Source organism: Dipodomys ordii, unplaced genomic scaffold (genome assembly GCF_000151885.1).
Source record: "Dipodomys ordii isolate 6190 unplaced genomic scaffold, Dord_2.0 Scaffold145, whole genome shotgun sequence".
NCBI lineage: Eukaryota > Metazoa > Chordata > Mammalia > Rodentia > Heteromyidae > Dipodomys > Dipodomys ordii.
In genome coordinates, this window is record NW_012267361.1 from 1,642,663 (window position 1) to 1,665,963 (window position 23,301).

Genomic DNA, 23,301 nt, shown 5'->3' on the forward strand with positions numbered 1-23,301 from the left:
AACCCAGGGCCTCGAGCATGCAAGGCAAGCGCTCTACCACTGAGCCACCTTCCCAGTCGTAGACCACATTTCTCTGTACAACTTTCATCTGTAATGATTCATGTATATGAGCTGCACTGTTGTTTGTAGGAATTTTAAGTAAGCTAGGAATGTGTTCTTGGTATATTTGAGACAGCTTTCTTGTAAATTGTACATGATTTAAAAAAAATTATTTGTCTCCTCAGATTTCAAATACCTTCTGGGGTAGGAGCTATATATTTGCTTAAGTCACTGGAAAGTTTGATTGATGATCTAATCACATGTAAGATTTGTCTGAGTATTGAGCTCATCCTCACAGAAACACAAATATCATAGATATCTAAGATGGTCACCTTCTATTGTTTCACAAGCTATTTTATTATTTACCATGCTCAATAATGCTTCCATTTTAATTAACAATGCAATGGTTACTCTCTGTAAAATACAAAATTAACCTCTAAGAAAAACTAAGAATTTATGAGATAGGGAAGGTCATTGTACTTCTGATATCTAATTACAAATCTACATATATATTAAAAATTCTAAAGGAAAGGTGATATAAACTGCTAATTAACTACTCAATAAGGAAAGCACGCAGTAGCAGAGGATGTCTGATATGGAAGAGATCCAGTTGGCTGCACTGTTCATTGGCATCTTCAATTTAGATGAAAGAGAAATTCTTAAATTTAGGCAAGAAAAGATGAGAAGATCATTTTCTTATGTATTTATTCTCATGCATTGGTTTTAAGAATTAATGTTTTATAAAAGTTAGCTGCAATGAAAAATTCTTGGATTTCTGAAGTTTCATGTAGAGTAAGAAGTAAAAATTGATGAGAGTGAATTTTAATAATTAAATAATTGTATTTCAATGAGAATAATAAAATGTCAAATGATATTTATTACTTTAGTGAGCTGAAAACTTCCCTACACGCAATATCAAACTATCCATTTTCCTAGGGCACTTAATGGCAGCCCTAACCTACAAACGGAGTTCTGTTTCATTATTAAATCAACATCTAAAACTTCCTATTTGGTCAAGTTTACAGATAATATAGGCAGAAAGAATACAGAAAAATGAATATTAAATTAATATTAAATGAAAAAATCTAAGCTGTTATTACCATTTTTCACAAAACACAAGGAAAGTTGTTAGAAAAATTAATTTATTTAAATGAAGTAAAGTTTATTTTTAAAATAAGGATTAGCAAGTATACATTCACATTGCAGTAGGTGCTTACAATCTAATTAGGCTCTGTAGAGAATGGCCCAATGTTAAATCTTTAAGATCAAATAAGCCTCATTATCACATTAACCTTTTTTTGACTCTCTTGTTGTACAAGTATCATTACATTAATTAGTCATCAAACTGTTAAGTACTGGCTCCCTCTTGGGTGCTTTGCAACATTTCTCAGCACTATACCCACAAAAATAAGCACAAATAGCCATGGAATGCTCCCTGGATTGCAATATATGGCCCAGAAAATCTTGCCTTGCTAATTTAAATAATTTCCTGTAGATATAATCAGATTATATTATAGAAAAATATAAATATTTAAATATCAACATACTTAAAGAAGACTCAGTATCTGGGTTGACTTGGTAAGACAATATATTCCATTCTATTGTTCTTAAAACAGGAACCAGTTATGGACCTGTTCTGTGTGCCTCTAAGCATCTTTGTCTATAATACAGATAATATTTTTCTTTTATCTAATCTTATAGCATTTTTCTCTTAATTTTTTCTCAGGTCAGAATTTAGAGAATGGAGATCTAGAGAAGGAAAGCTTTGAGAAGCTGGTGAAAAGAAATGTGTGACCATCATAGGTAAATTTTGAACTGGTTCTAGGCAGTTACTTAATATGGTACATCCTTAGGGATAAGCATTTGGACATTGAAGTTAAGTTCTATATCTGCCACCTTATCAAGGGTTTTTTAGGCCTTAGTAAATATGGGCTAATTAAATTTGGTCCCAGGGTGTTGCTTTTCCACCAAGGAGTAGTGCCTATAAAGGCAGAGCTATCTAACAAAGCCAGGTCACTCTGTGTACAGCCTGGCTTGGCCTGACTTAGAATTACACAGATGTAGTATAGCTTTTTCAGGTATCTTTTAATAGCAGGGCTCTTTTAGGTATCAATAGTGGATTTTACTATGTTCTGAATGCAGAGTGTTTTTCTTTCCCCCTTGTCTTACTAATGCACTATCAACTGATCTTTATTAGTACTGCAAACACAGAGTATAGGTTATTGCTTTATTAGTAACAGCCTGATGTAGAAGGGTCCCAAATAAATACTTAAATTCCATCATGTAGGGGTCTTGCTGGGCTATCTAACTGTAAAAGATCTTTCAAAACCTCTTAGCAACATCCTCTGCTGTGTAGCAAAGCACTTGGAGCTGTTTATGTGAGTCCTGATGAGAGCTTTAAATTTCAGAGATCTACAAATGACTCTCCACCAAAAGAAAGATTATTTAATTAATCATAAAATATAGATATGAGAAAGAGTAGAAAACATAACTCATTTTACAAGAATAAAAAACAATAGGAAAAAAGTCCCTAGAGATTATAAAATTATCAAGCAACGATTGTTTAAAAATTTGGCAGTACTGGGGTTTGAACTCTGGGCCTTGCAGTTACTCAGCTTTCTTAATAGGATTGATGTTGTCACTTGAGCCATACCACCAGCTCTGCTTTTTGCTGGTTACTTTAGAGATGGAATCTTGTAAAGTTTTCTGATCTATATAGCTTTGAACTGTGATCCTTTGGATCTCAGTCTCTTGAGTTGTTAGGATTATTGTAAAAAAAACCTTTAAAATAGGTATTATGAATAGCTTGAATTACTTAAACAAATACAAATGGCTGGAGAAATCAAAATTAGCTTAAAAATGGAACATCAATATTTAGAAATCTGAAAATAATTAGAACAAAGACCTCCAATTGAACTTATTATCAGACTAGCATGCAGAAAAACATCATTATGATCTTTAATTTAGAACAATGGAAACTATAGTTATGATTTTAAAAAGAAAATAAATAAATAAATAAGATCAGATCTAATTGGTTTATGGGAGATACCAAGCTGTCATACATCAGTGTAGTTGGAAGCCAAACTGAGAAAATAAAGAAAACCTATTTGAAAAGCAAAATAGTTATTTTCCACCAAATTGGTTAGCAAATATGGACCTCAAATCCAAGAGATAGTTTCAAGAAGACAAAGGAAACCCAAGAAAAAAAGCCAAATTATTACCTAATTAAGTTTTTTGAACCCACTGTAAAGAAAAAATCTTAAAATATGCCAAAAAATGAAAAAGAAAATAAGTTGAAAAAGAAATCTAGAAATATTAGCAGAATTTCCTCTAGAAACCAGGCAAACAAAAAACAAGAAAACAAATCAAACAAAAAACATAAACAAGAAAAAAACGAAAGTGTTTACCTGAGAGTCAATATCCTACAAAACTATTTGTCATAAGAGAAAATAAAAATGTCTCTAGGCAAACAATGGTTGAGAAAATACATCAGAAGCTGAGTTGAGCTTTAAATCCTTTAGAAATGTTTGTGGTGGTGTAAAAAATTCAGAATTCAGGTTTACATGAAGAATTATGAATCAATTTAAAGAAAAAATAAAATAATGTTATTTGTTTTATATCATATGTAGAAATAAATATTTGACAATGTTATTGTAAGGAATGGAGAAGAGTGATGAAATACGTTTTTAGATTCTTACCTTATTACTGAAGTAGAATATTACTTGAAAATTACTTGCAACTGTAGTTTATAGCTATACCTAACTAAACAAAAGGTATTGTGAATATAGCTAAACTCAATAGTATAGATAAAGTAGAATCCTAAATCCTCATCTTATGCATGAATCTGGTGTATGCATGTAGTTTCAATACTTGGTAGGATGAGGCATGATCATTCTAAGTTCCAGGACAATTTGGCTTCTGTATCCATACCCTTTCTCCAAAGAATAAGAAGGAAAGATAAAATACAGTAATGAAATGTATGCAATCCAGCAGAAGGAACTACATAAAGACCATAAATAAAAGAACAGATATAACAACTTGCAACCAAAAGCAAGATGCCTACATAACCCAAGTATGACTGAGCAAAGATGTTGAGGGCATCCCCAAGTACATTTCCTACTGAAGGGACTAAATGTAGGAATTAGGGAGGAGCTCCATTCTTTGTATTTAACTTGTGATTTAAACTTCTGAGTTTTCTTTAGACTTTAACTTACACAGTATAATATTTTAATTTGCATATTATTTATTTTAGAGTAAGTCATTTATAAATTTAATCTTATGTCATTTCCCTCAGGTAATTATAAATTAAATACATACATAGTACATTTTGGACATTTTTGCTGCATTCTTGTGTGACTAAATATCTATGAAGAAGTCATAGCAAATGGAAGATCCTATACTTTTTGACTGAGGCTGAACAGAACATTAATCGTGGAGAAATAGGCATCTCAGAACCAGAGGCAAGATGATCAATTACTATATTTACAATTTAAATATCCATCTAATATTAGCAATTGTGTTTGACTCAAAATTCTCTTCATGGAAGGTAACTCTTCCAATGAGTAGATAAACCTGTATGACCTCTCAGTTCCACCAAAAAGAAAGCTAAGACTGCTATATATATGACCTGAAGTACCTGAATGGCTATATCGCACCTCTCTGAAACTTTACTGGTGTGTTTGAGTAAATGCATTAATGTGTCACTTTCTCTTATTCTGTAACTATAAAGTTTATGCAAAGTCTTCTGCACATTATTCAAGGTAACTGAATCAAATTGCAGGGCAAGGTCAATCTTATTTTGTTCAGAATAACTTTCTAATTTTCTTTGGAACAAGAGCTCTGTTTGGGATTGTTACTATTACAAAATTAGAGTATCTTGATATCATGATTTAATCTAATTATAGAATTTCTAAATAGCAATAATGGACAGTGAAATCTAGCATGTGAAATAATGTATGAGAGAAATTTTCAGGACTTGCTATTATATTAATGTACTCTATCATATTTCAAAATCTAGAAAGTGACATTCAGTGCTTGCCAGTAGCTCCTGAGAGGAGTTACAGGAAAGCTACAGTAGGTAATAAAGGACAATGATTTCCTAAAAGTGAATGTCCCAAGCATATCTCAGAGGAAAGGACTTAAATCTCAGTGGATGATTGGGAAGATACAAGATAACCAGGAAGAAAGGAGATGGAGAAAGAGATAATAACAACCATGACAATGGAAAAAGAGTGTGCATTTATGATACTCCTGAGCATGCTGTAAGATGGCCAGTTAGGATTCAATTCCAATGCATCCTTCTGAATAATCTAGAGCCTCCTCAACACTGCCATTTCATGACCTAATCCCTCATTGGCTTAGGACTTGTACTTAAAATGTTGAATCTCTCACACATCTTTTCTATTTGAAAATAGCTAAGTTTTTAGGAAAAATGGCAGGTAGAAAGGCAGGAATCACAGCAGAGACTGTGCTGTGTATCACATGGAAGTGGACCCGGGAAGAGAGTCTTAATATTGTCTTGAACAGTCTTAAGATGGAAAAGTGGCACTCTACATGGCAATACAATATGCTTCACTAAGGAACAGCCATTCCCCTACAACACCATAAGCCAAAAATAAATAAAAAATCTGGAGAATATCAAACAAATGCATTTGAACTTGTTATTTTCATATAAGTAATTTGCCCCAATGGTAGTTCTTGTACTTTATTATCAGAATTTTCAGGAAGAATTGTTAAAACAATAGTTGTGACAGGCACTAGTGGCTCCCATCTCATCTCATCATAGCTACAGAAAAAGGTAAGATTCAGTTAGTTACAGGCTAGCCTGGAGAAAATATTCACAAACTCCTATCTGAATCAACAGCTGCATATGTGGGCTCTTACCTATAATCATAGCTACTCAAGAGGCAGAGATCCAAAGGATCTCAGTTCCAGCCCAAGCCAGCCAAAAGTTTGCCCCACTACCTTAACAGAAAAGGTTGTTAGCATGTTTGCATATGCCTTTTAGTGATAGTAGGAAGGTTAAATAAGATCACATCCCCAGTCATTTTTAGGCAAAAAGAAAGATGTTATTACAATTTTAACCTAAATATGATGGGTTACAGTCATTGCTTCATGCAGTAGAGAACCTGGCTAGCAAATGTGAATCTCTGAGTTTAAAACTCTCTCTCTCTCTCTCTCTCTCTCTCTCTCCCACACACACACACACACAGACACACACACACACACAACCCACAAACACAAACACACTGCTCTAATCAATGCTTGTAGTCTCTAATCCAGTTGATGGTGTGGGAAACTCTGAGAATTTACACTTGAGTTACAATGGTTCCTTTGTTTGGAACTTCTGAAAATACTAACCTAGGGTCTCCATCCAAGTGTCTCTCCTGTCTTTTACTGACTCACAGAGGCAGGAGAAAAGTATAGGAGGAAGAAGGTGTCTAATTTCTTTTGTCCTAGATCTCACTGTCAAGTGAAAGGTTTCATTTTCCTTCTCAGCTGGACCATGCACAAAGTTTACAAATAAGGCTGTGCCAGCACAGAGGGTCTCTTGCTGCCTGGGATGGATGAGGGTGGGGATGTTCCAAGTCTATGCTGCAAAACAGAAAAAAATCCCTTTGCTCTCCTCACTCAGACACCTCCTCTAAACCATTTCTAATAAAGATGATAAAAGTGATGCATTTCTAACAGAAATCTACTCTTTGAAGCGTACATTGTGTTTGAAGAATTACATCTCCTTTTATAAAAGGGAAAAATGGGCGTATTGACATCCAACAAAAGAAGCTATTTCCATAAGAAGTTTGACAGGAATAGAAAGAGGAATCTACCCGAATTTCCCAGGACAATTAAGTGTCTTTGAATGAGAGCAATACAGCATTCATATGGGTCTACTGTGAATATGGATAAGCTTTCTGGCTATAAAGTAGCATCTGCACTGAATGACTTTAACATTTTTCTAACATTCTATATCATAAGCTTAATATCTAAAGACAATTTACTTTATGTAAGAAGAAGATGAAATGAATTCCACTGATAGAATCAAGCGCTTTTGATATATACATAATGTTTCTTCAAATAAGGATGAAGAGGCACTCTCTTGTTTCTGGAATCTAATTTTGCATTGCTAGAAAAAAACCATGGATACTGATAGACTTTGACGTGGTTTGTACTCTATGTGTTTAAATAAAATTTGCATTTCAAAAATGCTCACAAATTCCATTCGAAATATTTTCAGAGTTTCTTATAACAATGAATGACTTCTTTCATTTCAAGTAGTAATAGATCAATAGACCAAATGTCAAGATAATCTTTTACATGAAGATTTAGTTTGATTGGGTCTGTTTGTCTGTCTGTCTCTCTCTCTCTCTCTCTCTGGTTGGTCCTGGGACTTGCACTGAGGGTCTGGGTGCTGTCCCTGAGCTTTTGTTCTCAAGCCACAGTTCCATTTCTGTCTTTATTTCTGACTAATTGGAGATAAGGATCTCACAGACATTCTTGCCCAGTCTGGTTTCTAACCATGGTCCTCAGATCTCAGCAGTCTCCTATATAGCTAGGATTACATGTGTAAGCCACTGGAACCAAGCCTTAGGGTTTCTTTAGCTTTGTTTGGAAAGAGAATAGAGGAAAGAGTTACAATAGTTTTAGAGATTTTGGGGGGTCTATAGAGGTGTTATATAGGTTGCATTCTGTCACATATTTATTTCATTTTCCAAGTCTTTCTTCAATCTCAGCTGTTCTTTGCTTATTGACTTGAAACAGTAGCAAAATCTTATTTATTGTACATATTCAAACATAAAGCTATGATGTCAATTTTTTTAAAAAAGAGGAAGGTAATACTAAAAAATAAAAACATTATAGAAAACTAATCAAGGTTGCCATTTTCTAAATAATTCTACCATTGGTAGTAATTTTATTATAAGGAGTTAGTGATATATTACTGTTTTGCAAAATGTAGCAACAATGGCCTTTTGCCCACACAATACTCATTTCTGTCTTTTTTTTATTGATTGAATATTTTAGGGTTGTGTTTGGCAATGTACACAGACCACAGACACATTTTTCAACCATTTTCTGTTTAGGGAGGGTTAACCACAATGATTATTGATGTTTTGACTAAGAATCTTTTAAAAATGCTTCCTCCTATGTTCAGTGACCTTTTCTCTTACTACCTCTTCCCTTTTCCTTACTGAAAAATTTATGCAGAATTCCCATGCCAGTGAGAAGAGGACCAGGAGAATTTTATGGCACAGATGACATTTATTTATCCAGCCTGGGCCACATTATCAGGACTTTTTTGTGTAAGGAAATCAAACCTTGTCTTCTTTCAGATCCCATTAGTTTGTGTCTCTGTGGGAGAAACCATTCTTATTGTCTTCTGTTTCTAAGTACAGAGCAGTAGAACAAGTATTTGATCTATGGTAGTTGAACTTGATGAATCAGGGTTGTTGTATACCTTATTTCTCCTTTACGCTAAGACCAGAATTGGAAAATTGAATTTAAAAGTACAGCTGGACTGCATAAATACATAAGAAGTTTTGGTGAGGTATTCATTGACCAGTTAAAATATGAGAGTAGAGTTAGGCACTGGTGGCTCATACCTTTGGCCCTAGCTACTCATGAAGCAGAGATTTGAGGCCAAGATTTATATTCAGCCTTGGTAGAAAAATTGGTAAAAAAAATATTATTTACAATTAACTAGCCAAAAGCCAGAAGTGGAAAAGTGGATTAAGTGGGAGAGTTTCATCTTTGAATTTAAAAAGGCAAATGAATAAATGAGGCCCTGAGTTCAGGTTCCCGTATTGGCACAAAAGAAAAAAAGAAAAAGAAATGGTACCTTAGGTTGATCTTAGGACCTCACATTTGCTTGCTTACTAGGCATGTGCTCTTCCACTGATGCTACACTTCCAGACCAGCTTATGGTTGGTTAATTGGAAATGGAGTTTCATAGACTTTCTGGTAGAGCTAGCTTCTAACAACAGTCTTTAGGACTTCCCCTCTTAAGTAGCTAGGATTACAACTTGAAAGTATTTCTTATTCAAACACAAATTGACAGATGTTCGAGAAAACACATTTATCAAAATTATTGAATACTTTCTTTGAGCACCTCATAATAGTAATATTTGGCCAACATGTAAACCTTAGACATTTTTTCTCTTCTTATCACAATCATGAATGTGTCCTTAGTTATTTAGCATGTGGACCATCACTGTAATGATTTTCTTGTAAACCTGCTTGACTTACTCCTATCTCTTTCCTATGTGCTGTTTTATCATACAAAAATCAAACATCAAACATATTTTCTGTTGACTGTTCAAAGTCAAGTGCAACAGAAGAACAGAAAATACAAGGATCCAAAGTTTTGTCTACCAAGTGTCCTAGCTCTGAAAGATACTTATTTCTTCATTTTGTCTACTCAGACCATGCACTAACAGCAACTCTGTATTTTACTGAAAAGCATTCAGCAATGTAGAAAATTTCCTCTTGCAACTACACCAAACATCCTCAACTCAAAATTATCTGTCTCCTAATTTTATTAAAATGGAGATTCACCTTTAGGAACAATTTTTTGTTTGGTTAGCAGATTACATCATTTTTTATTTTTTATTATTTTTATTATTATATTTAATTAGTTGTATATTTAATTAGTTTAATTCAACATATCAATTTATGAGTACAATGAATCACAATCACGGTCACTCTTTTTTAATTCTTCGCCATCTCTTCTTACCCCACCTATCACCTCAAATAGCCATTTATTTAATATTTTTACAGCTTCCCATTACAATGACAATAGAAATGAAGATATCTAACCAGGTACAGAAAGCTCCAAAGGATGTGATTCCTGACTATCTCTAATAACTCAGAACGAGCTCGTGCCTGCCAGTCACACTGACCATCCTGCTGCTCTCATATAGATTTTTGCTTTTTTTAAAAGATGAGTAGAAAAACAAGATTAACTATGGGAACACATCAGTAATGATTAGTAAATCATATATACAATGTCACATCAATTCAAGTTAATAAAATGTGACCAAATGAAGCTCTGATCACAGGAATGATATTGGTGACTCTGTCAGTATCACTAGTCTCCGATGTCACCATTACCAGGATCTGACATCACCATAATTGGAATAAAATTTGCTACATATGAATGAGAATTTCCAAAAACATTACCTGACTAAAATTTTCAGCTGTAAAATTTTTGAGCTTCTAAAATGTGTCTTTGGCTAATTTTTTACATACTAAACCAAAAGAGCTAAATGTTCTAGTTTTTAGTTTTTTTAATGAAAAATGAGATATTCTGTAATGTTTTACAATAAAATAATTAAGTTAAATGTGCATTCACCTGAGTGCTTTTTAAATTTAAAAGCTGTTACATTAATAGTAAATCCAAAACTGAAAAAATGAGAGACTTGCTAAAGTTGAAACAATAAAAAAAACCTACTAAAGTCTCCCCTTACCCATTAGTTGTGATATATTCTGTTTATGAAATGAAGCAAAACTGATTATATTACCACAAGTCTTACCATTCACTTGGAAGATGTGAGTCTGGTAGATGTGTTCATACCCATCTGCATAGCAGGTGTAATTGCCCATGTGAGTAGTAGTAACTTTTGTAATATACAAAGATCCATCATCTCCAAAGTCCTGTACAAAATATTATAAAATTCAGTACAGCAATATATTTGCATTTTGATAATTTACTTTTAGAAAACTATATAACACATTAAAATTGTGTCAAAATAATCACTTAACATATGGAGGAGCTCATTTTATCATTTTCTTAAGGTATATTATGTTTAAAAAATATGATCTAAAGGTCATGCACAATGGCTTGCAAAAGATCACTACCAAACTGGTTCTATGAGGCCAGCATAACCCTCATCCCAAAACCAGATAAGGACCCATCAAAGAAAGAGAAACATACATCTGTTTCTTTAATGAACATTGATGCAAAGCTTCTCAATAAAATTTTGGTCAACCAACTGCAACAACTAATCAAAAAATTCATACACTATGATCACACAGGATCCATTCCTGGGATGAAAAGCTGGTCCAATATACATGTCAGTTAACATAATTCAACACATCATTAGGAGCAAGGATAAAAAGCACATAATCATCTTAATAGATGGGTAAACATTTGACAGGAGATAACACTCCTTTATGATGAAAGCTCTGGAGAAACTAAAGAATCCAAGGAATATTCCTCAATATAATAAAGGCTATATATGACAAACCTACAGCTAGCATTATATTTCATGTTGAAAAGTTAAAACCATTTCTTCTTCACCAAACTTCAATATAGTATTGAATTCCTAGACAGAGTAATAAGACAAGAACAAACATAAAAGGGATCCAAATTGGGAAAGAAGTAAAACTCTCCTTCTTTGCAGATTACATGATCCTGTATTCAAAGAACCAATCGACTCCTCTCCCAAATTACTTGAGCTGATCCAAAACTTTGGCAAAGTAGCAGGGTATAAAATTAATGCACAAAAATCAGTAGTGTGTCTTTATGTCAACAATAAGAAGAGGGTGGCTGAAATCAGAAAAACAACACCTTTTGTAAATAGCCTCAAACAAAATAAAATACCTAGGAATTAAGTTAACCAAAGCGGTGAAGGATGTCTATGATGAAAAGTCTATGGAGAAAAAATTAAAAACTTAAAAAAAGGAAGTGTCTCTGTGGCTCAAGTGGTAGAGAGCTAGCCTTGAGCTGAATCGCTCAGGGACAGTGTCCAGGCCCACAGTTCAAGTCCCACAATCGACAAAAAAAAAAAAACTTAGGAAATAAAAGCAAATTTAAGAAAATCGAACTATCTCCTATGTTCCTAGATTGGGAAGAATAACATCGTGAAATTGCAATACTGCCCAAAGGTACTACAAATTCTAAGCAATACTCATCGATATCCCAACAACATTCTTTAATGACATAGAAGAAACAATCCAATAATTAATAATGATTAATAATAAAATACCCCGAATAGCAAAAACAATCCTTAGCAGGCAAAACGGTGCCATAAGTATATCAATAGAAAACTTCAAACTCTATTACAAAGCTATAGTTAAAAATCAGCTTCGTTTTTACACATTAACAGGCCTGAGGACCAATGGTATAGGATGGAAGACCCAGTCATGATCCCAAAAACCTATTGTCACCTAATGTTTGATAAGGAAGCCAAAATTATAAGATGGAAGAAAGACAGCCTCTTCAAAAAATGTTGTTGGCAGAATTGGCTATGCACATGTAGAAAACTGAAGTTACATCCATATATGTTACACTACACCAGAATCAACTCCAAATGACTCAAATACTTGGAGGTAAGAGCAGATATCTTGGAAATATTACAGGAAGGGATAGGGGATACACTAGCACTACTTGGCATGGGTTGAAACTTTCTAAATAAAGATTCAAAAATACAACAAATCAAAGAAAGAATGGATACATGGGATTTTTTTAAACTAGAGAGCTTTTTCATGGCAAAGATCATAGCTAGCAAGATAAATGGAAAGCCCACAGAATGGGAGTTCTTCACTAGCTATACAATAGACAAGGGCCTCATATCAAAAATATATTAGAGCTCAAAACTTAAACACCTAATAAGAACTCGTCAAAACCACATTGAGATTCTAACCTTCCCCAGTTAGAAAGGCCATTATCGAGAAAACAAATAATAGTAGATGCTGTTGGCGCTGTGGGCAAAAGGGAATGCTACTACACTATTGGTGGGAATGTAAACTGGCTGAACCACTCTAGAAAGCATTATGGATGCTCTTCAAAAGACTAAACATGGAATGACCCTATGATTCAGCAATCCAATTCCTAGGCATTTACCCAAATGAACACAAACAAGGCCACAGTAATGCTACCAACACAACTGTGTTCATCGCAGCATTATTTACCATAGCTAAGATATGGAACCAACCCAGATGCCCTTCAGTATATGAATTGTTGAAGAAACTGTGGTATATATGCACAATGGAATTTTTGCTTCCATCAAAAAGAATTACATAGCCCCACTCATAAGGAAATGGAAAAGTTGGAAAAAAATCATATTAAGTGAAGTAAATCAGACTCAAAGAAACATAGGTTCCATGGTTTCTAGGACAGTCTGTCTAGGACAGTCCTACCAGAGGATCACAATAGCTCAGTAACTATGTATATAAGGCCATATAAAATGATGCTAATTGAAAAAAAGTCCAAATATGGAAACAAGATATTTTTGTTGTTATTGTTGTTTTTAATGTACTGTATGGAGTTATTTATTTTTATTTCATTTGCCCCCCAACCTTTGTTTTATCCTCTGTTGTCATTTATTTTTCATTTTCATAACCAGTGTCTTGTATATATGTTTATCTAATTTGGGGAAGGGAAGAGGACTAACAAAGTGGTGAGACAAAGGACAAAGTTTGAACCAATGCAGCAGCAATATTCTCAAGACACTATGTTGGAAATGAACTTTACAACTTTGAGGGAGGAAGAGGTCAGGAAGAGGGAAAGTGTGAGAAAAATGAGGAAGGGGTAACAATATTTGATAAGAAATGTACTCATTACCTTACTTCTGTAATTGTAACCCCTCTATACATCATCTTTACAATAAAATTAAATTAAATAAAAAATATGATCTCAAGGCCCAGCATAATGGCTTGCACTTGTAATCCCAGGAGACAGAGATGAACAAGGTGGTAGTTGCAGGCCATCCAGAGCAAAAGTTAGTGAGATCCTATGTTTTAAAAAGCCAGATACAATAGAGGTGGAGCATGGTGGGCTGAGGCTGGTACAATTCCATACCCTTCCTGAAAATATACCCTTCCTGAAAAATAAATTAAAAGCAAAATGGACTGGACTGGGGAATGGCTGAAGTAATACTTACCTAGATGCATGTGACCTGGTTCTAATCCCTAGCACTGACAAAAAGAAAGAAAGAGAGAGAGAGAGAGAGAGTTTTCTTGTTTCTAAATCCATATTTTCTATATTACTTGAAATGAAATATATGTGCTTATAAAATAACTTAGTTTTCACATACTTGTTCTGCTTACCATACATTAAAAAAATATATACTTTCATCTTATCCTCTGAACAAACAGCTGTTAATTAAATTTTCCACACTTGTTATTTTTCCTAGTTTTTATATTATCCAGTCACAAATTTACAAACAAAAGCAGTGATTAAAGCAGGATGATAAAATATAAAACCTAAATTACAGCATGGACTCACAGAAAACCTGGCAGTTCCGCCACTGCTTAACCACTAGCCTGGGTTCAAGTTTAAGTCTTGAGAAATGAACAACATATTTGAATAAAATAACTATGCTATTTTATATTTATGAAACAAATGCCTTACCATTTGGGGAAAATACTACAAGAACCTCACAGTGAAATGTAAAAGGCCTAGTAGAATAAACCAAAATATAAGCTCTTTTTAAAGGCAATCACACACTGGGAAAAACTGTCAGTCAGTATTTTAATTTCATTTCATTTCATTTCATTTTTTTTTGCCAGTCCTGGGGTTTGAACTCAGCACCTGGGACTTGTCCCTGAGCCTCTTTGTGCTTAAAGTTATTGTTCTACCACGTAAGCCACAGCATCACTTCCGTTTTTTTCTAAGTTTTTTTTTGGAGATAAGAGTTTCATGGATTTTTCTGTTCAGGCTGTCTTCAAACTGCAATCCTCAGATCACAGCCTCCTGAGTAGCTAGTGACTGAGGCATCAACTCACATGACTCCTTCTGAGTTCCTGTGTACATGAGGGTGCATGCTGGAATGCATTCCCTCTGGGGGAGGATGGAGGATGCCCCTTACTCCAAGTCAGGGTAAGGGTCCTGTACCTTGTGCTAGACTCAGATGATGGTTTGCAGGAAGTGCCATTCGTGCTCCTCCTAGTTAACACCATAGACCAATGTCTTGAGACTCCCTTTGTGTACTCATCTGTGCTTTATCTAGTTTTACAACCTTTGATTACTGTAACTGCTCCACATTTGTTGACAAGGATTAGCTATACCTGCTTACTGACTTAGAGTTAAACTATCATTATCTGTTCTCCTGTAAAACTGTTTAAGATTAACTCTCTGCCTCCTGGCTGAAGATTGACTTCTCCAGCCTGTGTGCAATATATAAGCATGTGATGTTTCAATAAACTTTGTCTATACCCACATGGTATGGTCCCTTTCTGCCTACCAGACACTGTGTTCCCGGATCTTGCTGTGTGAACAGCAACAGCTAGAATTACAGGTGTGAACACCCAGTGCTCAGCTTTGTTCTTTTAAGGAAAAAAATAATTCTAGAACTAGGCAAATACTTTATATCATCTACTATCTACTGGATATTTATGAAACTTTATGACTGAAACTCAATTAAAATGTTCATTTTCATTTGATTTCTTACTCTTTCCATAGCTACTTATTGGCCTTAATCTCACAACTGTAATTGTTTTGGCTATGAAATCCATCATTTTGGCAGACCCTGGAGGGGAAAGCACAGGTTTAGAAAGTCATGGGGTCCCATCCTCAGACATTTATTCCATTGAGTATATTTGGCATTTCCTTAAAATCCTATATTTTCTCTTATTTGAAAAAGATAGCTCAATCTATGTAAACTTTGTACCCTCAGGCCTTTGTTAAACATACAGACCAGTGGTGTTTCACAATAGAATTTCATAATCTAGAGGTAATAGTTTGGGATTCAAATATACTATCAATGACTATACAGAATTTTAATAAAGAGCTTGGGAATAGAATATACATAGAAAAATCTTGCAAATTTTCATGAAGATATGGGAACACAAACAAATGCACAAGATTATCTACATGTGAAAAAAGTGCGCCATTCCTAATCTCTCACCACTGAGCAACTTTGAGACTTTGCATAGGTGGAAAACAAAGGATGAAGCAGTGTACAATGTGTAACACAAAGGAAAATATAACATACTATGTTTTGGAAAATATATGTAATTGCACATTTAATTAAATACCTCCAATCCCTACCTTAGTTCTAAAAAGCTTGGCAAATATTTTAGTATTTTAGTCAAAAGAACACCTCCATCAAGGCTTGTAAATCAGACTTTGTGAAAATAAAAAAACATTCTCCACTTTCAAAGGTAGTTGAACACAATTGACATAGAGAAACAAATTATTTACCAGTCTAAAGGCATATGTCTAGGATGTGTAAAAGTTATTACAATTCAATATAAGGAAGTAGCAGGACATAAAATTAATACACAAAATTCAGTGGGTTTTCTGTGTGCCAACAATGAATGGATGGACAGGAAAATTAGAACAACGTCTTTTTTATTAGCTTCAAATCAACTATGATTCTTAGTGGTTTACATTGAAAAGCATAGAACTCTGAGCAAATAAATGGAAAGAGGGATCATGAGGTGGAAAACTTCCTGTGTTCATGGATTGCCAGAGTTAATATCATGGAAATGATATTAATTTCCAAAGGTTTTCTATTACTTCAAAGCAATACTCATCAAAATCTCAATATCAGTCTTGGCAGAGATAGAAAAATTAACCCTAAAATTCATGTAGTAGGTCCAATGTCTTGAGCAAAAAGAACAAATGCTTGGTGTTTCACAATTTTGTAACTCTTATTATTAAATAATAAGTAAAACAACTTAATACTTGCACAAAATCAGACCCAAAGAACAATGTGCCAGAAAAATGACACAATAATAAACCTACACAATAACATTCATATGATTTTTGACAATGCAGCTAAAATATATATGCTGAAGAGATGATATCTTCTCCAGGAAATGGTGCAAGGAAAACTGGCTATCCATACTCAGAAAAGTAAAACTGGATTCTGTTCTCTAACATTGTACTATTATCAATGCAAAGTGGACCAAAGACCTCAATGTAAGATTGGAAACTTGAAACTATTACTTTATTTTTCTCAGCAATTTTCCTTATCCAAATAAAACAGATCAAATCAGTGATTTTGGTGCTCTACCATGTTTATGAGTGATGACCTCAGAACAAGTATTTTGAATTCTGACGCAAAATCTTGTAGTTACTCAGAATCCCCAGTATACTTCCATAATCTTGCAAGTAATACAAACTCCATAAATATTTCTTTAGAGATTAAATCTTTAGGAGCCTCTATCTATTACAGAGATGCCTCAAGGCACTGGTGTCTGGAAAGAGTTGATAGGAAAAATTCAAAATAGTTTCTTCTGTGGGTTACTGCCTGTGCTCTTTTTAAAGCAGTACAAATAGGACTTTTGAAAACAAAAAAGCACGTAAAATATTCCATCTGAATTTTAGAAGTTTTCTTGACAACTACCACCTGATTACACTCAATCACATAAGAATAATAACCAGCATATTTGACAAACTGTACATTAGTACTGATCAAAAAGGGCAAGGCAGGGAGGTTCAAGAATGGTTATATAACAGCTAAATTTTTGACCTGCATTTAATTATTAACATTGATTAGATTGTTTCACTCAAAGAGCTAAAAACAATCTTTTGAAATCCTTATTTTCAGTTCATTTTCTTTTTTCTATTGTTTTTGTACATTATTCTAGTATAAATTATATTAACTTATAGTTATCTAAAAAGTGTCACTTTGATTTACACTGACCTTAACATAATTCCCCTCTCTAATGTTGATTATTTCAACATGCTTTTCCTTTGCAATATTGTAAAATTTATTCTCCAATATTGTTTTCATACTTTTTTATTGTAAAAAACCTGTACATAGGGGTAACAGTTACATGAGCAAGATAATGAGTACATTTCCTATCAAGCATTGTTACCTCCTCCTTTGTTTATCCCCTACCTCCTTTCCCGCATATCTCCACAACTGCACTCCCCTCCCTCACTAAATTGTAAAGTTCATTTTTCAACCTAGGGTCTTATAAATCTCACTGTTACAATGGGTCACATATGTGGATGATAGATAGATGGATAGACAGCATGGTAGATAAAATGCCAATAGATTTGTACTCATATTTATGCTACAGGGATACAAGGCTAACCTAGAATGATAAAATAGTGGGAAAGCTTATGAGCTAAGCAGGGCTGGAGCCTATGCATAAAAGAATGTAAAACAATTTAAACTGGATTTATATATCATAGCATGAACAAAAATTCATAAGAATAGAACATATATGTGAAAGATAAATATCATGCCATTTAGTTTATAATAATTATAATAATAAAACCTTCATGCCCTCTAACTTTATGTCAAAATCAAATGAAGAATTTTTGAAAAAGGTAAACCATAGATTATTTCAAAATAGGATTTCTTAAAGACAAAGAGATCTATTACTTGTATGACTAAGGAGAAACAAAAGATAACAAAGAATTAGAAGTGTGGGATGACATATTGTGAGAAATGGCTAATATAATTGTGAGCAGATTCACAGACCAATTATTAGTCAGTAAAGTTCAATTACAAAAGTGTGGATACTTTTAAACACCTATTGACAAAACTAGTTTCTTAAACATAAGCCCAAATATGAGTATAAAGGCAAACATTCCAGCTATAATATATATACATATACTTGTACTTCTATAACACAAATTGCGTTATGGTTATATTTCTAACGGCATTGTTTTTCATATAAAAATAGCTTGTAAAATAGACACCAAATATAACATTCAGATTTTCCAGGAATTTAATTAAATTCAAGTTCTGTAAGAGCTACTTAATTTGACTGAGCTCTTTCCAAGGATCTGAAAGCTGTCCTGTTTCTGTGGTCATATGTTTCTGCAAAATTTGGAAATACAATATCTTGCATAATTTTATTACTAATAAACGTCTATGTTTATACTTGTTTGTTATTATTTATCATTTTTCCTATAATCGTTGATAACTTCAAGACCAAGATAGCATTCAAGCACACTGTCTACAAAGTATCTTCACTGTAAACTCTCTGTATGTTACCAATTTTTATTCCATACCAGGTCATCTAGCTCTGAAATTCATGTTCTGAAAGTCTATATAAAGCTTATAAGTATATAAGCTTTATAATGGTATAAACATCAATATGGTTGAAACCCCAAGAAAATATGTTAAAAACAATATACATATATTTTGTTTTGTTTTTGTCAGTTGTGGGGCTTAAACTCTGAGCCTAGAAGCTCTCCCTCATCTCTTCAGCTCAAGGCTAGCTCTCTATCACTTGAGCCACAAAGCCACTTAGGGCCTTTTCTGTTTATATGGTGCTGAGGAATTGAACTAAGGGCCTCATGCATGCATGGCAAGCACTCTACCACTGAGCTACCTCAGACCCCAAAACTATATACATACATGTTTATACACAGTATGGCTGTTTATACATATCAGGCAAAAATTAAGCATATATTTTAGAAGACTATACATTTGTGCTATTAATGTGCTATATTTAGAAGAGAGGAAAGAGGACACAATGACAAAGTACCTACTGGGGCTCAGATTTTTTTGTATTGTTAATTTTTAATAAAAATGGTTATTGAGTATATACATATCAAGTTTTTAAGCTATAGATATGTTATATATATATGTTTATATATATATATATATACACACACACCCTGGTTTATATGATACTCAAATACAAAAAATCCAACTCAAAAAATTAAATTAAAACAGTTTCTCTTTGGTGTATATGGAATATCCTAAACTTCTTTCTGTTACTTTAAACAAGCTTTAACCTTACTTAATAATTAATGTTTAAAATGTCAACTTAGATTTTAATCTAGATGTTTTCAAATAGAATGGTTCCATCAAAAATACTAATAATGTGATTGTTAAAGAAATATGGAGTCTTGATAGCATCTGTGCAATCAGGGGCTTAATAATGTGTATCTTGGTGTTCTAGATCCTTCTTAGATACAGATGGAAATAGTTTCACGCCTGTCTAAACTGAATGCTGATAGCGTTCATGTGACTACAGAGCTGATGAATTACTTTGGAAAGCTCTTTGGTTACTTGACATGGACAAGCTAATACTTGATAAATAAAACATTAGCAATAGTATTATTGTAACTGAAATGCAATGAGCAACCTAAAAAGGTAGAACTTAACATCAAAAAACTGTCTGCCACATTTAGATTATGTGCAATACGCCTCAAACAACAGGCTGGATGTTAGGTATAGTTTTGTAATCTCAGCTACCTGGGAGGCCATAATTAGAAGAATCACAATCCAAAAATGTCCTGGCCAAGCATGAGGCCCTGAGTTCAATTCCAATACCTCCAAAAAAATTCACATTGCTGAATACTGAAACAAACAAAAAAATGCTTGTGTGGGGGGGAGAAATGTTTAAACCTGCCGGAGAAAAGTCACAAAACATATAGAGATTCAGTTAAAATGGGCCTACTGTCCAAAACTATGAAAGGCAGGAAAGAACAAAATGGCAATGGCTGGTGGAGATATGTACTAGGATATGGTGGATGATTAACAATCTTTAAATCCAGAATGTTAGTTTCTGATATGGGAAGTAATCCAGGGTGCACTTGTAGCCAAATACCATTTTAAGAAACCATCACAATGTCCAGTCAAGAAGGCACTTGGTTTGCAGCAATATTTAGTGTAGTTTTTCTATGTTCAGTTGAAGTATTCTCTATCATTGGATAACTTTTGACTTTATTCAGTTTTATTGTGCATAATTTACCTAAAATTATAGCACTTTACTGGAATTATTACATAGTCGAATGGAGTTAAAATTAAAAAGAAAAGTCTAAAAGGATTCTGTCACTTGGACTTATGAAAAATTAAAAATAATTTTCTTCATATTAGGAATGAGATTGTTAATCTGTATTACATTAGAGGTTTGTAGGAGGTTTAAGATTTATGTGAGGAACTTAGGGTTATATAGGAGAAGTTAAATTTATTTCTAAATCTATGAATATTAAGTCTTACAAATTAAATGGTTTATTACAAATGGTTTATTACAAAGAGAATGGGATGTAGTTTAGTGGTAGAGTGAGTAAATTAGCATATTGATACCAAGTCACATTGAAAACAAAATCAAAATACACTTGCAAAAATAAATTACTGGTGATCCAACTTTGTTATTGGGGAGATTCCTAAGTTTGAAACAAAATAATGTGGAAAATTATTTAGAAAACTCTTATAGTAAATGGTAATAATTCAATAAATGTAGGCACAAGGACAGCTTATGTAGTAAAATAACAACCCAGAAGTTGTTACTAAGTAGTGCAATAGTTAGACAACTATCAATTAAATAATAAAGTTGAACAGATGAACAAAAGAAATTCCATGTTTTCTATCATTCTGAAAATGTACAGAAATAACCATGTGTTAGCCGGGTGACAGTGGCTCATTCCTTTAATCCTAGCTACTCCGGAAGCTGAGATCTGAGGATCGCAGTTCAAAGCCAGCCCGGGCAGGAAAGTCCCTGAGACTCTTATCTTCAAAAAATCACTAGAAAACCGGAAGTGGAGCTGTGGCTCAAGTGGTAGAGCGCTCATCTTGAGCTGAAAAGTGCAGGGACGACTTATCCTCGCACCAAAAAAAAAAAAGAAAGAAAGAAAGAAGAAATAACCATGTGACTTGATGAGGAATATGTGATCTATGCCTCCTCCCGAAAAGTCACGAATGACAAATTGATTATATGATAGTATGATTTTTTTCTGGGTGTAGCTAACTAAATGACACCACGGCTGCTGGTCATGCTCTCTTCTCAATGTTATGAGAGAATTGAAAGTTTGTGCTAACTTCAGCATGTACAGTTGAAACATGTAACTTTTTTTTTTTTTTGGTCAGTCGTGGGGCTTGAACTCTGGGCTTGGGTGCTGTCCCTGCACTCTTCAGCTCAAGGCAAGCGCTCTACCGCTTGAGTCACAGTGCCACTTCCGGATTTCTAGTGGTTTATTGGAGATAAGAGTCTCACAGACTTTCCTGCCCAGACTGGCTTTGAACCATGATCCTCAGATCTCAGCCTCCTCAGTAAGTAGCATTACAGGCATGAACCACCGGTGCCCAGCAATGAGTATAAAAATATGTGAGTATTAAAACTTTCTTCATTACACTTTGTTTATGACTTAAGAGTTTCCTGGGAACCTTCTGTTTATCAACCACTGGGAAATCTAGGTAAAGTATACAGATATGGAAACAGAGAATTTCCTTTTTTAAATCATCACACGTGCAAAAGATAATTGCTTTAAGGACTGTGGTAATACAACTATTTCTGCTTCTGACCTGAAATTACTTTTTTGAATTTTATTTTATTGTAAAGGTGCTGTACAGAGGGGTTACAGTTATATGAGTTAGGAAGGAATACATTTCTTGAGCATTGTTACCCCCTCCTTTGTTGTTCTCCCACTATTCCTTCCCTTCCCCACCTCCCTCATTCTCCATCCCCAAAGATTTAAAGTTCATTTTCAATATACTGTCTTGTGGGTATCATTGTTGCAATTGGTCATCCTGTGTCCTTGATTCAGTGTTTTGTTATTTCCCTTCTACTCCCCAAATTAGATACATGTTTATATAAGATGCAGGGTACCAAAATCAAGTACAATGACAACAGGAGGAAAAATATGCAAAGGAAACAAAAAAAAATCGCACAGTACATTAAAAACAATTAAGAAAGACCCCATGTTTCCATATCTTGGGGTTAATTTCACTTAGCATCAACTTTTTTTTTTGGGGGGGGTCCGGTTGTGGGGCCTAAACTCTGGGCCTGGGCACTGTCCCTCAGCTCTTCAGCTCAAGGCTAGCGCTCTACCACTTGAGCCACAACGCCACTTCCAGCTTTTTTTATTTTTGCTTATGTGGTGCTGAGGAATCCAACCAAGGGCCTCATGCATGCAAGGCAATCTCTCTACCACTGAGCTACCTTCCCAGCCCCTCCTTTTTTTAATAAGGTTTTTTATTGTGAAAATACTGTACAGATGGTTTACAATTACATGAGCAAGGTAATGAGTACATTTCTTATCAAGCATTGTTGCCTTTGTTTTTTCCCTACCATCTTCGTCCTGCATCTCCACCATTACACAACCCCCCCCAACACACACACCAAAGTTGTAAAGTTCGTTTGTTGACATAGCATCTTGTACATCTCATTGTTGGAGTGGGTCCACCTGTATCCCTATTTAAACAATTTGTTTCTCCCTTCGCTTCCCCAAATTATACCAACACCAAATGCAGTAAAAATAGGGTTACAGAGTAAAAATATGGTAGAAATAATAGCAAGAAAGAAGAAAACACTTGTGTCCTTATCATGAGCTAACATCATCATATCTGAACTTTTCTGCTTGTCTCAGACATATACTAGTTATTGCAAATAAGGGAAATCATGGGACCT

The 23,301-nt window shown here is 34.2% G+C and overlaps 1 protein-coding gene across 3 annotated transcripts in view; it reads right to left on the minus strand.

Annotated features, from left to right (window-relative positions):
* Fstl5 (follistatin-like 5) overlaps positions 1–23,301 on the minus strand; it is a 790,918-nt gene that overhangs the window by 196,222 nt on the left and 571,395 nt on the right. For all 3 annotated transcript variants that reach the window (XM_013031832.1, XM_013031833.1, XM_013031834.1), the window contains exon 7: positions 10,566–10,686. In XM_013031832.1, coding sequence (XP_012887286.1) covers positions 10,566–10,686 — 121 coding nt within the window. The remainder of the gene's footprint in view (positions 1–10,565; positions 10,687–23,301) is intronic.